Here is a 15,271-nt window from a genome sequence, read left to right as displayed (position 1 = left end):
GTGACCGACGGAGAACAGGTCACATTCTCACTGAACTGACATGGGCATGCTCAAAGTTCTCCTTGTTTATGAATGAATAACTGGAGTAATCAGAATTGATAAGAACTATTACAATTTAGAATATTTCTTTGTGTAGACCCAGTGACTAAAAATTGTTCTTTGAGAAAATGGGAAATTATTATTTTTTACTTTTTATATATACTAGGCACATAAAGAAACTGTGCATACAAAAATTTAAAATCTAAATTTATCAAACCTGTGTAGACACATAAGGATTTAAACACAGAGATTAGTGACATGTATCCAACATGCATGTGCCACGTTCCGTGACGTCAGTGGGTTTGTCCTTGAGACGTGTAATACGTTGTTGCACGTGCATTCCGGGAAAGAGAAACAGAGCAAATGAATGCCACACAATACTGTCACTTTGGAAAGCTCAACCCCTGCCCTTGCGATCGTTCAAAAAATTAAACGGCTATTGAAATGCAAAGCATGCCAAGGCTCACGTCTGCACAACGTCATGAGGCCATTGGGATAATCCGTGGGACAAGTGGCTGCACATTTCCACTGCCACCGGAACACCATTTCTGCACTGGTGAGACGCTACCAGAACACAAATGACGTCATCGATCGGCCTCGTTCTGGACGTCCACGTGTAATAAAGCCAAGACAGGACAGATGGATAAGAGTGACCCATCTTCGCCACAGGTTTCAGACTGCAGTGATGATTGCCCGAACCATCCCAGGACTTCGCCGTATCCACCCCAACACAGTTCGACAACGTTTACATCATCACAGGATCAGACCACAACGTCCCGCCATACGGCCTATCCTGACACAACGTCATCGACAAGCTCGCCGAATGTGGTGCCGAGACCCTTTGTTTTGGTGGAGAAATGTTGTTTTCACAGATGAGTCAAGGTTTAACATTTCCAATAGTGATGGACGTCAACGTGCCTATAGACGCATGGGAGAACGTTATGCACAGGCCTGTGTCTTGGAGAGGAATCGCTTTAGTGGTGGTTCCGTGATGATTTGGGGTGGAATAACAGCACGCCAAAGAACTCCTTGGTGATTGTTCAGGGCAACTTAACTGGTGTGAGCTACAGGGATCAGATTCTTCGACCTGTGGCAATTCCTTTTCTGCAACGTCATGGCCCTGGGTTAACATTCCAACAGGACAATGCCCGCCCTCATATGGCAAGGGTTGCTATGGATTTCTTGCAACACCACAACGTTGACTTACTGCCTTGGCCTGCAAATTCACGGATCTCTCCCCGATAGAGCATGTTTGGGACGAGATGGATCGACGTCTACGCCGTCTTCCTCATCCGCCAGATAACGTCCTTGACCTTGCAACAGAACTTGGGAGAATCTGGCGTGACATCCCACAAGCCTTCCTTGCACGTTTGATAGGCTCTATGCGTCGTCGTTGCACTGCTGTTCTCAATGCCGATGGTGGACATACCCGTTATTGAGCTTGTGACATGGTCGTTTGACCCCTGTCCCGCTTGGGACTCGTGACGTCATTGTTATTGACTTTTCAATTGAAATTCTCCCGACTTGTTATGGTCTCATGATCCCTCCATTAAAGTGTATATGTATCTTTGACATTGTTATCGTACTTATCAAGTGGGATAATATTTGACAATGCACAGTTTCTTTATGTGGCTAGTATATAAAACCATACAAACAGGTATCTTGAAATATTCAGCAAACTTATATCAAATATGACACAAATCTATTTAAAAGACTAAAATTCATCTTTTTGTGGCCTGCTTGACTGTTTATTTTTGGCAGATCTCCTGGACTTGATGGAGGAGAGTATATCATAGGCTTGCTGGATCTCTATAAACTTTTCTTGAGCTTCTTCCTTCTTCTTGGGATCTTTCTGCTTGTCTGGGTGCCACTGACGTGACATTTTCCGGTAGGCATGGGTTATTTCCTCCTGAGTAGCACTTGAGCTGACACCGAGGACCTGATTAGGTAGAAATGGAAGAGGTGAGGTGAGGTGAAATGGGGTTTAAATAACGTCGTACTTGAGAATATTTCACTCATATGATGACGTGCATGCGTGTGTATGTGTGGCTGCTTGTACTAGCCCAGACTTAAGCTGGTTTTATAGTGCTAGTTCACTGAGATACCATGCCGCAGTGAAGCATGAATGCCCCACATAGACACATTATACTCCGAGCCGACCAGTCCTTGTACCCATTAATGCCGAGCACCAGGCAGTAACCAACAAGTACCATATTTTAACGTCTTTTGTAGAATGCGGCTGACGATCGAACCCGCGACCTTCCCCTCTCCAGGCGGACACTCTACCCACTACATCACGGAGGCGGTATAGAAATGGAAGATCAGGTGAAGCCATGTTGTAGTGTATGGAACTACAAGAAGTATGTAATTTTTAGAGTTAAATTGATATTTTATACTTATCCTGACTCATGCTCTTTTGCTTGTCTTCTTCTTCTTGCGAACATAGTGGAACACTTGTATCTCCTTAATTGAAGCTCCCTTCAATGTAAAATCACTAATTGGTACTCACCAAGAGTTGCCTCCCTTGTCCTTTTGGCGGGAACAGGTGTCGCCACCCTCTGGCCTCATGCTTCACTCTCTCCTGATTTTGCGAGCCCAACACTTGAATTTACAGGAAATCCAAAGTGTTATGTGGGAGGATGGAGGAGCTAACCTCATGAGTCAGGATAAGTATAAAATATCAATTTTACTCTAAAAATTACATATTTTTCCTTATCCTGACTCATGCTCTTTACTTGTAGAATCCCTCTGACGGAGGTGGGCAAAACAGAATACTTTGGATTTATAGAATTAGTGATTTATATAGATATAACTGTAATAACTCCTTACGGGAACTTCATAAAGGCATAGACTTAGATATTTCCTCTATTATAAGCCATTGGTTATATTTGCCATACTGGGGTATTTACAATAATAATATACTGTGATATTATCAAATAACAATATCAAAGCTTACTCTTGATAGAGAAGCTATATACAACTGAACATAATCATCAGTAAAAGCTTAAGGGTGAGTAGACCTAAGCTAAGAAATATATACATAGTGCTAGAACTCCGTGAGGAGTTATAAGCTAGATAATGCATGTAGCAATTATGCATATTAATCTCGTGGGACTACGCGGTTAACGCTTCTTGAGGACTGTCAACTGCTGTCACGGCGAGGACCAAGGACCGAAATGGTGAATACCTGAGACTTCCTCGGTGGTGATATCTCTCAGATAGTGATTAGCAAACACCATGTTAGATTTCCAAAAGCATCCTTCCATAATTGTATTCAATGAACAGTTACCGTGTAGGGCGAGTGGGAAGCCAATGCCCTGATCTCATGGGGATTTGATGCTGTTGGAGGGGTCCAGTCCTGCTGCCTTGTAGGCTGGCATGACAGTTATCCATATAGATATGGTGGTGCGCAGAGACTTCTGTCTGAGTTGTTGCCGACAAGGGAATGAATAATCGTTTGAGAAATCTTAGCCTTGTTTTGGAACGATAAGTAAATAGATTTTGAGAGCTCTGACTGGGCATAGAGATAAGTCCAGTGTATCTTGAGATCCGAATCGAGGGATAGTGCAGGGGATATGGAATAACCTGTCTGGTTGACCTGGTAGTTGATTTTTGGCGATGAAATCCCATCTTAGTCCCAGGTGTGCTGTGTTTTGATTGTCATCAAACTGTATCCTCTCATAATCTAGTGCGTGAATTTCCGACATCCTGGCTGCTGTGGCTAGAGATAACAGGAAAAGCGTTTTCTGTGAGAGAAATTCAAAGTTTAATCGATTCCAAAGGTTCATAAGCCTCACTTGTGAGGTGTTGTAACACTATATTCAGATCCCAAGCTGGAAGCGGAACTTCCGCTTTGGTCCTCAATCGAAAGCACGTGAAGTAAAGCCAGTAACTCTGGTGTTTTTAGTCAATTTGACACCCGTTCTCATAGTAATCACAGAACTAAGGGCTGCAAGATATGTTGACAATGTCGGAGCCTTTTAAATGTTTGTTTTGCCGTAAGTAACACAAATAATCTGCCACTTGTGGATGAGTAGCATCTCTGCGCTGTAAATCCCTTTATTTGCTGCGTATTTTTTCAAAACTGTGCCACTTGTCGCCAGTACAAGTTACATGTAGAATTAAGTAAAGGCAAGCGTGACCGCTTTTGCCGCCCTGGTAGAATATCCTCTCTTGTTTAAACACATTTTAATACAGTCCATAATTGAAGTTGGAATACTTCACAGGCTTCCGTGCACCCGTCTGGTGTGTGGATGTATTAACAGATTTGAGCTTGGGTAGCTCTAGTGTTGGTTGACCGATTTCTTGAATTAGAATGGGAAACCGATCGTTCTGGCCGCCAGTAGGGCGACCAAAGTGAGTTGGAGGCTCTGTGTTTGTCTGATTTTCTGTAACACTTGGGGTATTATTGCTGGTGGCGGAAACGCATGCGCATTGAGGCCTTCCCAAGATATGCTTAGAGCGTCCGTTGCCCATGCTTGTGGGTCTGGGACTGGTGACCGCGAATGTCGGTAGCTGATTGTTGAAGCGCTGTGGCTAATAGATCTACTAGCGGCTACTCCTATTTGCTTGATTATCTGTGCAAATATTTCTGTATTGAGCATCCATTCTGTCGGTGGCGGTTGATGTGGCCGAGGAGAGAGTCTCATAGTACATTCTTGGCTTTCGGGAATGTGACATGCTCTGACATGTAGGTTAAGATCGTGGATGAGATCGAACAGTTGAAAGCTTAAAGTCAATAGGTTCCAGTGATCTCGTTGGAGCCTTGTTTGTTCACATAGAACGCACTGTCGAAGTTGTCGGTATGAATCATTAAGTCGCATTCTGTAGAATGGTGCTCCAATGAAGTATGGCGTTGATTACCGCTTTCATCTCTAACATGTTTATATGGAGCTTGCTTTCTTGCTGATTCCATAACCCTGATGCCGTCCGGTTGGCGAGATGAGCTCCCCAACCTTGAGCAGCACGCCGTCTACATATAGATGGGTTTTGAATTCCTGCTCTTCTAAACAAATACCTTCGGACATTCGACCTCCTGGTCCACCATAGTAGATGGGGTCTGAGATGTTTCGGTAGACTGAATGGTTGTAGGTGCGCCGAGATGTGTATTGATGAAGACCTGTAATGGGCGTAGTAACTGTAATCTGCCTCTGACTGTCATGTCTTGGGCTGATGTGAGGAGACCCAACAAGCTCTGCCATTGTCGTGAAGTGGTAACGGAGAGAGTAGAGCTGGCGGAATGGTCTGTTGGATCTTGAGCCAACGGTCTTCTGTAACGACGATACGGTTGAGATTCGTGATAAATCGAATGCCTAGAAACTGCAGATCTTCTGGCGATGGTACTAGGTCCGACTTGAGTATGTTTACTAACCATCCTAGCTGTGTTAGTAGCTTTATGATGTAGTTTAACTGTAGTTTGAGGCAGCTGTGGATCTTGATCTACTTGTATCCCGTCACCGTCGAGGGTAGAACGCGACTGCGTAGCCCTAGACGATGTAGATAGGTGACAATAGGTTTCGTTATCTCCTTCGAATAGCCAGGGGCTGATGATATTCGAATGGGAGTACTTTCCATTGGTAATGTAGCCCGCCTAGTGTAAATCTTAGATATTTCCTGGATTCGGGATGTATCGGGATGTGAAGATATCGCCTTGCAGATCTATACTGGCCATGTAATCCATGGGGCTTAATCAACTGCCGTAACACTGGAGGTAGGTGTATCATGCTTAAACTTTGGTGGTTTGAAGTAGATAATTCCTGTTGAAAAAGCTCATGTTGTAAATGAGTCTGTATTTCTCCTTGGAGTTTTTCTTGGGTACTAGGAAAACTGGGGAGTAGAAGCCTGGTTCGATGTTTGCTTGATCTAGTACTTCTATGGCCTGCTTGGTTATGAGTGATGTAACAGACTCTCTTAACTTTGGTAGTTGTTGTGCCTGTAAGTCGAACTTGTGAGGGTTGACTGTCAGCGGAGGCGTGGCCTGTAGTGGGATACAAAATCCGTGTTGAAGAATGTTGGAGACATAAGGGTCTTGTAACATTCCCCAGTTCTCCCAGTGTAGTTGGAAATGGCCCACCCACTTGTGACGGTTGTACTGGAACGGGCTGGGGTGGAAGACTCCAGTCGTTTCCCGAACCTTATAATCTTTCAGCGCTTTATAGTTCGCGAAAGGAACCTCTGGGTGTCCTGCCTCTTCCTGACCCTCCTCTATAGTTGCCATATGGGCGACGAAAGAATCTTTTTCCTGGCGCTGGCTATCTTCCTATCCCGTGCTTTCTGTAGTCTCGGTGAACTTAGATCTCCTGAGTATCTTTGTGAAGTCTGCCTGATGACGCTGGCTAGCGGTCCATCGACTTGATCATAAGGACTTCTCTGGAGTCCTTAGTGACTTCCTTGGAGACTTTGTCTATTCCTCCGTCAAAGATGGATGGGGAAGACCACGGGCTGTATAGAGTGGAGCTGTAAAGTTCTCACCCCAGCTGCAGGAAGCGAGGAGGCCTTGACAACGAAGCTAGCTAAAGCTGCTGCTGAGACAGATGTGAGATGATCTGTAAGGAACTGCTGGTCCTTCTTTTGCATTAGTAGGGCCGAGTAGATCATCCTATCATCTTCAGAGGTCGTCGACACGCAAATCTGGTGATAAGTGTCTCATTGATCGTTCTAGATCTATTTAGGCCAAAACATGCGTCTCGCCATGGTTTCTATCTGCACCAGCTTATGATGCGTCAATCTTGTAGTTCTTGTTCTTAACATCGCTGATCAGCTTGTAGTTGTCATCGATGTCTTGTGCCTTCAGGAAGGGGTCCATGTTGTGCGTGGAGAACTTCTTAGCGTGAAAGTTCGGCAGATGTGGTGTCTGCACTTCGCGTGGCTTTATGGAAGGCTGTATCTAGATTCTGTGGCACCACAGCAATCGGGTCGATCGGAGGTAGGTGACGCGCCTGCATCGCCTTCCTTCATCAAGTATGTCTGGCGCTTGAGTTGCCACTCTTGGACGGTGAAGATAAATCTAGGTTGTTTACCATCCAATATCTTATCTCAGCGCCTGAGAAGATGATGCCTCCATCATCTTCTGTACCAGCATCGGTGATGAGAGGTTGATGCTCTTTTCTGATGGTGAACTGTGGGCTGCTATCTCTATGTCGGGTGACGCTTTGGGAGACCTGACTGTAGACTTGTGTGCCGACTTGTGTGGTGACCTGCGAGGTGGTGATGTGCGTGGAGATCGGCGTGGTGAACGGCGTGGAGATCGTCTAGGTGATCTGCGTCTATGGGATGACCTTCTCGGAGATCTGCGAGGAGAATGTTGATAGCTTCGCGAAGCTCTTGAGTAGTCCCTCGACGTCCTTCTGGACGATGACGGATCTGTGTGACGGCCTTCGTGCAGCTTCCTCTGCGTCCGGACCTGGGGAGCATCGCCTTGACCTCCGTCACGGCTTCCGTGATGTCTGGTGGTCTGAGTCCGCATCTGAGGATGAGGCCGAGGACGGTAACGATCTCTGTACAGACTGTACATCTGGGTCCTTCGTCGAGGTGGTCTGTGACTTCCTTCTCGAAGGCTGCTTTGTCGTGGCTGCTACGCTGACTGGGGGTGCCTCTGGGGTGTCGTCTGCGTTGCTCAGGCCCTGGGCTGGCTGCTTCTCCCGTCTGTAGTGGCCCTCCATCATGGTCATGATCTGCCGCAACAGCTCGTCTGGGATGGTCTGCGACGAAGTGGTCGGTGCCCTCTCTGCGATGACAGCTGCTGAGCCCTCAGGGAAGTCGTCTGACATCAGTGTAGAGACATCAGGCTGCATGGCTATCTCTGCTGATGTCACTGTAGCTGTCACCGTCGCTTCTTGTGGCGCATGCGCCAGGGATGATGATCGGCTGATCATCGCAGAGGCCCAGTTCGGGCGGCTGGAACGATCTCGCTGAGAAAGTTCTTGACTCCGACTTCGTAGACTTCCCTTGGAGGTCGACGCTGCCCTGGGGTCCGAAGTCTGCGCTTGAGAAGACGTTGAGGCCCTCTTGGACTTTAGAAGGCGATGACGGGACGCCTGGGGGAGGCAGGACGCTTCTTAGGTGGCGGACTGCATCCCACGCCCATCTTCGGACGGAGTCTCTAGCGAACACCAGGACGGGAGGGGGTCGATCGACAGTAGCTGACTGGATGGGGAATCCGATGTATCGCCGCCATGTCTAACCCTTTGTTTGCGCGGACCTATCTGCAGCACGCCTCACGATGCAAAGATATTTATGAAAAGCAGAATCAGATAAGGAAAAATATATCACGGTGCTTTAATGACAAAGTAGCACTGTGACACAATGAGTGAGTTTAGTTTTACGCCGCACTCAGCAATATTCCAGCTATATGGCGGTGTGACACAATAAAACACCACAGTCTGAGATAGGGTTAAGGGCCACGTTTCAAGCTCTCGTGATGCATTTAAAGTGGATGTTTATCATGTCCTCTGTCAAAAATTTATGCAACATGTTGATTATTATGGAGCTTCAACTTGTCATTTTGTAACTTTCATTTACTTGTACAATTATTTTAAACTGTCCTCACCCATGTTTAGGATTGAAGTACTTTTTAATAATTCATAGTTTCTGCTGTGATACAGCTGTCGACAATGATGTTATAGCAATTTGAAACCTTTATCAGTTATTATCAAACCACAGAAAGTATTTCTCCTTGTATGTTTTTAAGTTGTACGTATAGTTCATATAGGATTTTCTGATCAAACAATGGAGGCTTTATTTAATTCCAGTTCAAACTGTCTCCAATGTTTGTTATTGATTACATTTTAAGAAGAGCTCATTGTTACTTTTCTGATATTAAGAAAAAAAAGGAAATCCTTTCTGTAAGTGCAACTTTGACAACTGTAGTGGAAATATCGGCAACACCAACCTTATATGCATTTTGCTCTCCTACAGGATCGAACGTCTCCTTGATTTCGTCCCAGATCTTCCTCCAGCCATGTGCTTGATAATAATTGTACAGTCGATGCATGGAGTCTTTGGTTTCAGCCCAAGCTGGAGATTTAAAGAAATTTGGAATGGCCTCCCTTAGAGGGATGTCCTCTCCATCTTTTGTTGTGATAGAGCCGTTAAAATATATCGCACATCCCCATAGGGCTAGATAAAGGGTGCCATAGAAAGTCAGTTTGCTGACACGTCGGAAAAAGCCTCGTTTTGGCTCTGGTTGAGTCCTCCATGATGCACCCTTCCACTGGACAAAGATGGCCGACATGAGCGGTGCTACTGCCACGTTGTCTGGGTTGAGGATTAACCAGGGGGTGCCAATGTAAGCCCCTAGTGCAGCCCAACTCCAGGAACCTTTGTGACAGCCAATGTTTGCTACCAGATGAACACCTATGTAAAAAAATACTTTACTTTGAACACTATTAAACTAAAAACTGTATCACCATTGATTAATGTTAAAAGAGTGCTTTGACAAGCTTTTATATCATCTACTTGTCAAAATCAAACTTTCAGATGGTGCAAAATTTCTGTACAATGCATTTTGCTTCCATTAAATGACCACCCACCATATCAAAACCTGTTTCACTAACAAAATTTATAAACAGAACATAACAAGATGGCTTGGTGAAAGACTTCAAGAGACACAATGAGTCAGGATGACTCCTGGTAGTAGCCAGCAAAAATCCTAAATAAATATGAACAGTTCAAAATTTGAGTGTAGAATATAAAACTTGGAGAAATGCCGCCAAAATACAAAAGAGAAATATCAACAAGAAGCATAAAATGTGAATTATTTTGTCATTCTCAGTGAGAGTAGTTTAAACACACACTTTACAACCATTGTTTCTAGTATGTAGTGACATACAGCTTTCAACACAGTCTTTTCACCTATTAACTTACTTTATCAGCAAAGGAGATACCATTCATTCTCAGAGTGAAATAATTATGAATACAGCTGCTAATTATGCACTTGTACTGAACTGTAAATCTCATATGACTTTGACTGATGGGAAACTGAACATCTGTAAACCATCCTGCCCCATTAGACTGAGTGAGTGAGTGAGTAACATCTGCTCCAGGAATGTGGATTTGTGATGGATTGTTGTTTATGATATGTATGAGTGAGGCTATGCATTTCAATCAATAATTCATTATAGAGATATTTTTGTTTCCATGAAAAAAGCAATCAAATCCAAGTATTAAACAACAGAAGTTTAATTTTAAGAATATGCTGCTGTTTAAGGCGAATACACCTGAAATGGGTAACTGGGTCAGGTTGGATAATGCTTCTTCAGCTGTCCAGTTCCAAAATTGCTACCCATCCTATCCCTTATTGACATATATCACTGTTTTGAGCATAAACAACATTGAATACACATGGACAGATGCTGATAAGAAGTATAGTATAAATGTATCAACATGTTCAAGAAGAATAACAAATTCACCAATATTAATCTGTGATGAAATACACAACGGGTAAAAAACTATTTGCTGCTGTGAAAATAGAAACATGCCTCAGCCCCTTAACTTGCTAAAACATTAGACCAACACTGAGGTGAGTCTGTAGAAGGGGTAATACTCTATAGCCGTGTCATGATGGCTGTACAAGACTGAACCCATGTCTCCATGGTAACAGTGCCTGATGCGTAAATTCACAACTACAAATGGCTAATCCAAACGTGAGAAAATAGATACATTGGTATCTGAAAGATAAGACAAGAAACGTCTCCCCCTCTCTGTCGATAAGTAACACCCCCCCTCCACAAACACCCCCACCTCATCCTTATCTAAGGACCTGTTGGTCAAATCATCTGCTGGTTCACACTGGACAAGCACCTAAACACCAGAGTGAGTGAGTGAGTGAGTTCAGTTTAAACCGCTAGACTACATTTTTGTTCCCATGCTTTAACCGTACTGAACCAGGCTGTGTCTACCCCATCTGAACACATCAACACCAGTACTGAACCAGGCTGTGTCACATCAACACCAGTACTGAACCAGGCTGTGTCACATCAAGTACCAGTACTGAACCTACTGAACTGTGTCACATCAACACCAGTACTGAACCTGGCTGTGTCACATCAACACCAGTCACATCAACACCAGTACTGAACCAGGCTGTGTCACATCAACACCAGTACTGAACCAGGCTGTGTCACATCAACTGACAGGCTGTGTCACATCAACACCAGTACTGAACCTAACTGTGTCACATCAACACCAGTACTGAACCTAGTGTCTCAACACCAGTGTCACATCAACACCAGTACTGAACCAGAGTACACATCAACCCAGTACTGAACCAGGCTGTGTCACATCAACACCAGTACTGAACCAGGCTGTGTCACATCAACACCAGTACTGAACCTAACTGTGTCACATCAAGACCAGTACTGAACCTGGCTGTGTCACATCAACACCAGTACTGAACCAGGCTGTGTCACATCAACACCAGTACTGAACCTGGCTGTGTCACATCAACACCAGTACTGAACCTAGGCTGTGTCACATCAACACCAGTACTGAACCTAACTGTGTCACATCAACACCAGTACTGAACCTAACTGTGTCACCATACAACCACTGTGTCAGTACTGAACCAGGCTGTGTCACATCAACACCAGTACTGAACCAGGCTGTGTCACATCAACACCAGTACTGAACCAGGCTGTGTCACATCAACACCAGTACTGAACCTGTGTCACATCAACACCAGTACTGAACCAGGCTGTGTCACTACTGTGTCACATCAACACCAGTACTGAACCAGACTGTGTCACATCAACAGTACTGAACCAGGACTGTGTCACATCAACACCAGTACTGAACCAGACTGTGTCACATCAACACCAGTACTGAACCAGGCTGTGTCACATCAACACCAGTACTGAACCAGGCTGTGTCACATCAACACCAGTACTGAACCAGGCTGTGTCACATCAACCAGTACTGTGTCACATCAACACCAGTACTGAACCAGGCTGTGTCACATCAACACCCAGTACTGAACCAGGCTGTGTCACATCAACACCAGTACTGAACCAGAACTGTGTCACATCAACACCAGTACTGAACCAGGTGTCTGTCAACACCAGTCACATCAACACCAGTACTGAACCAGGCTGAACCAGGCTGTGTCACATCAACACCAGTACTGAACCAGGCTGTGTCACATCAACACCAGTACTGAACCAGGCTGTGTCACATCAACACCAGTACTGAACCAGGCTGTGTCACATCAACACCAGTACTGAACCAGGACTGTGTCACATCAACACCAGTACTGAACCAGGCTGTGTCACATCAACACCAGTACTGAACCAGGCTGTGTCACATCAACACCAGTACTGAACCAGGCTGTGTCACATCAACACCAGTACTGAACCAGGCTGTGTCACATCAACACCAGTACTGAACCAGTACATCAACACCAGTACTGAACCAGGCTGTGTCACATCAACACCAGTACTGAACCAGGCTATGTCACATCAACACCAGTACTGAACCAGGCTGTGTCACATCAACACCAGTACTGAACCAGGCTGTGTCACATCAACACCAGTACTGAACCAGGCTATGTCACATCAACACCAGTACTAACACATCAGTACTGAACCAGTACTGTGTCACATCAACACCAGTACTGAACCAGTGTCACATCAACACCAGTACTATGTCAGACTGTGTCAGTACTGAACCATCAACACTATGTCAGTACTGAACCAGACTGTGTCTCATGTGTGTCACATCAACACCAGTACTGAACCAGGCTGTGTCACATCAACACCAGTACTGAACCAGGCTGTGTCACATCAAGTACTGAACCAGGCCAGTACTGAACCAGGCTGTGTCACATCAACACCAGTACTGAACCAGGCTCAACACCAGTGTCACATCAACACCAGTACTGAACCAGGCTGTGTCACATCAACACCAGTACTGAACCAGACTGTGTCACATCAACACCAGTACTGAACCAGGCTATGTCACATCAACACCAGTACTGAACCTAGACTGTGTCACATCAAGTCCAGGCTGTGTCACATCAACACCAGTACTGAACCAGGCTGTGTCACATCAACACCAGTACTGAACCAGGCTGTGTCACATCAACACCAGTACTGAACCAGGCTGTGTCACATCAACACCAGTACTGAACCAGGCTGTGTCACATCAACACCAGTACTGAACCATCAACACCAGTACTGAACCAGGCTGTGTCACATCAACACCAGTACTGAACCAGGCTGTGTCACATCAACACCAGTACTGAACCAGGCTGTGTCACATCAACACTACATATAGCTAGTAATGAAACTGACTTTGTCGTTACCTAGGAAATCCATAAGACATTTTTCGCCATGAGCCTTATGGTTAAAGCACTCATTCATCACGCTGAAGATGAAGGGCCAATACCACATATAGTTTCAATATGTACAGCCCATTTCTAGCATAAACCTATACTCACTTACTTCCCCTTGGACTAGCAGGATCCTAGTACCCCCATGTACCCACCTATACCAGCCCCGAGTTGTGGCAGGGAGACAGCCAGGATGAAGCCCAGATCAAGCTTTGAGCTGTCCACGTACTGCTCAGGTAGGAGGGCTCGGACAAGGTAGCCAAGGATGTTGCCCATGATTATCTCCCCTGCAAATCTGCTGGTGCTCCGAGAGGGTTTCCGAATAACGCTCCTTCTTTCGGTAAATTCCTTCTCCCATTCTTCATCTCGGTTGCATTCTTGGACATACTCTGGTAGTTTCCATAAATCTCGTATCCATCCAAGTCCAAAAAGACCACCTGAAATATAGTTGAGTTATTTTTTAAATGAACCAGCACAAAGGCTGCAACAACCTAACTATACTTTTTATTATTTGGAGTAAAACATTTTCACAAGCTCTGTAGTCTAATTTTGTTTTGCTTAAGAGGCCTATCAGTTGGAAGTGTAAATGAGTAATATAGACAGCATAACAGTCTTCCTTCTCACCATCATCAGGTTGATATGGCAGGAAAGCCACAAGTAATTAGATCTTTGCCACTAAAATCCAGGAGGTGAGGTGAAATGGGGTTTAACATCGCACTTAAGAATGCTTCGTGCATATGACGACGTGCATGCATGTGTATGTGTGGCTGCTTGTACTAGCCCAGACTTAAGCTGGTTTATAGTGCTAGCCCACTGAGATACCTAAAATCCAGGAGCATTGGTTTGGTATTGGTGAGGATATAAATACATACATTAATCTACTTTTGCCTAATGCATCAAACAAGAAGAAGTTGACTAAAACAATGCAAATCCTTAATTATAAGTCATCGATATGCAACAACAGTATTAGCTAATTAATAAATCCAATGAAAATGATTGAAATAATTATTATTCAGTATTGAAATATTTAGCAACAAAGCTTAGTGTTTGTCATTGTATTATTGAAAACAGAATTGAAGATTTAGATATGTTGACCGTTATTCTTTCTAATTTTGAATTACATGAATATAACAAGGCATATGTGAACACATATTTCTAAGACCATTGTTACAATTTGTGACTTTTAGTCACTCCATGACAGAGATTGATTCTCTATATATTGATAAATATAACATTACCCAAATTCACACAATTAATTTAGCAACTTCACTGAAAATATAGTTTCATATATTTTCTTGTCCTCCAAAAGAAATAAAATAATGACAGAATAGTATATCATAATGAAAATGTGCATAGATATTGATAGTAACGGCAGAGACCATATACCGGTATATGGTCTCTGGTAACGGTACATTAACAGCAATTACAGTTTTCAAAACACTCACATGACTATGCATGCAGTTATGCCACAACTTGAATGATGTTACTTACCACTGTTACACTCTAATTTGTGCAACACCAATTTTTCTCTTCATACATCCCAAACAAAAATCTATAGACGCATTATAATATCACACGGGTTTCCACCTAAGGTAGCACCAGAAACATTAACATACGTTAAACGTCGCAGTGATGTTATTTTCAAAGAAAACTTGACATTTACCTCAATGTAAGCAACTCACCTAAAGTCGACCACCAAACAAATGCATGACGATCCCGTTTGAGATAAAAGTGATGCAGACCGACCCATCCTCCGAAGAACCAGAGGACGTATGCTATAACCAGCCGAGCCATTACGAAATGCCACGTTTATGAGGTCTTGGAGTTTATACACAACCCATGCCAGTCCTAGGTCATCTTATCTTCCTGAACGGAAATTCCCACCACTGCACATGCGCAGTCACCTGT

At 44.2% G+C, this 15,271-nt stretch overlaps 1 protein-coding gene across 1 annotated transcript; it reads right to left on the bottom strand.

Annotated features, from left to right (window-relative positions):
* Positions 1 to 1,611: 1,611 nt before the first annotated feature.
* LOC124264732 (dnaJ homolog subfamily C member 22-like) lies at positions 1,612 to 15,235 on the bottom strand. The gene is made up of 4 exons (XM_046699502.1): positions 15,046 to 15,235; positions 13,519 to 13,800; positions 8,930 to 9,393; positions 1,612 to 1,978 (listed from the first exon to the last, which is right to left on the bottom strand). Exons 1-4 carry the CDS (start codon positions 15,155 to 15,157, stop codon positions 1,754 to 1,756), a joined length of 1,083 nt encoding a protein of 360 aa, XP_046555458.1. The 5' UTR covers positions 15,158 to 15,235; the 3' UTR covers positions 1,612 to 1,753.
* Between the last annotated feature and the right edge of the window lie 36 nt (positions 15,236 to 15,271).

This window comes from Haliotis rubra, unplaced genomic scaffold, assembly GCF_003918875.1.
Source record: "Haliotis rubra isolate DU_JTF1 unplaced genomic scaffold, ASM391887v1 Scf94, whole genome shotgun sequence".
Classification (NCBI taxonomy): Eukaryota; Metazoa; Mollusca; class Gastropoda; order Lepetellida; family Haliotidae; genus Haliotis; species Haliotis rubra.
Note: the sequence above shows the minus strand (reverse complement) of the source record. Positions and strands in the feature narration are given on the sequence as shown.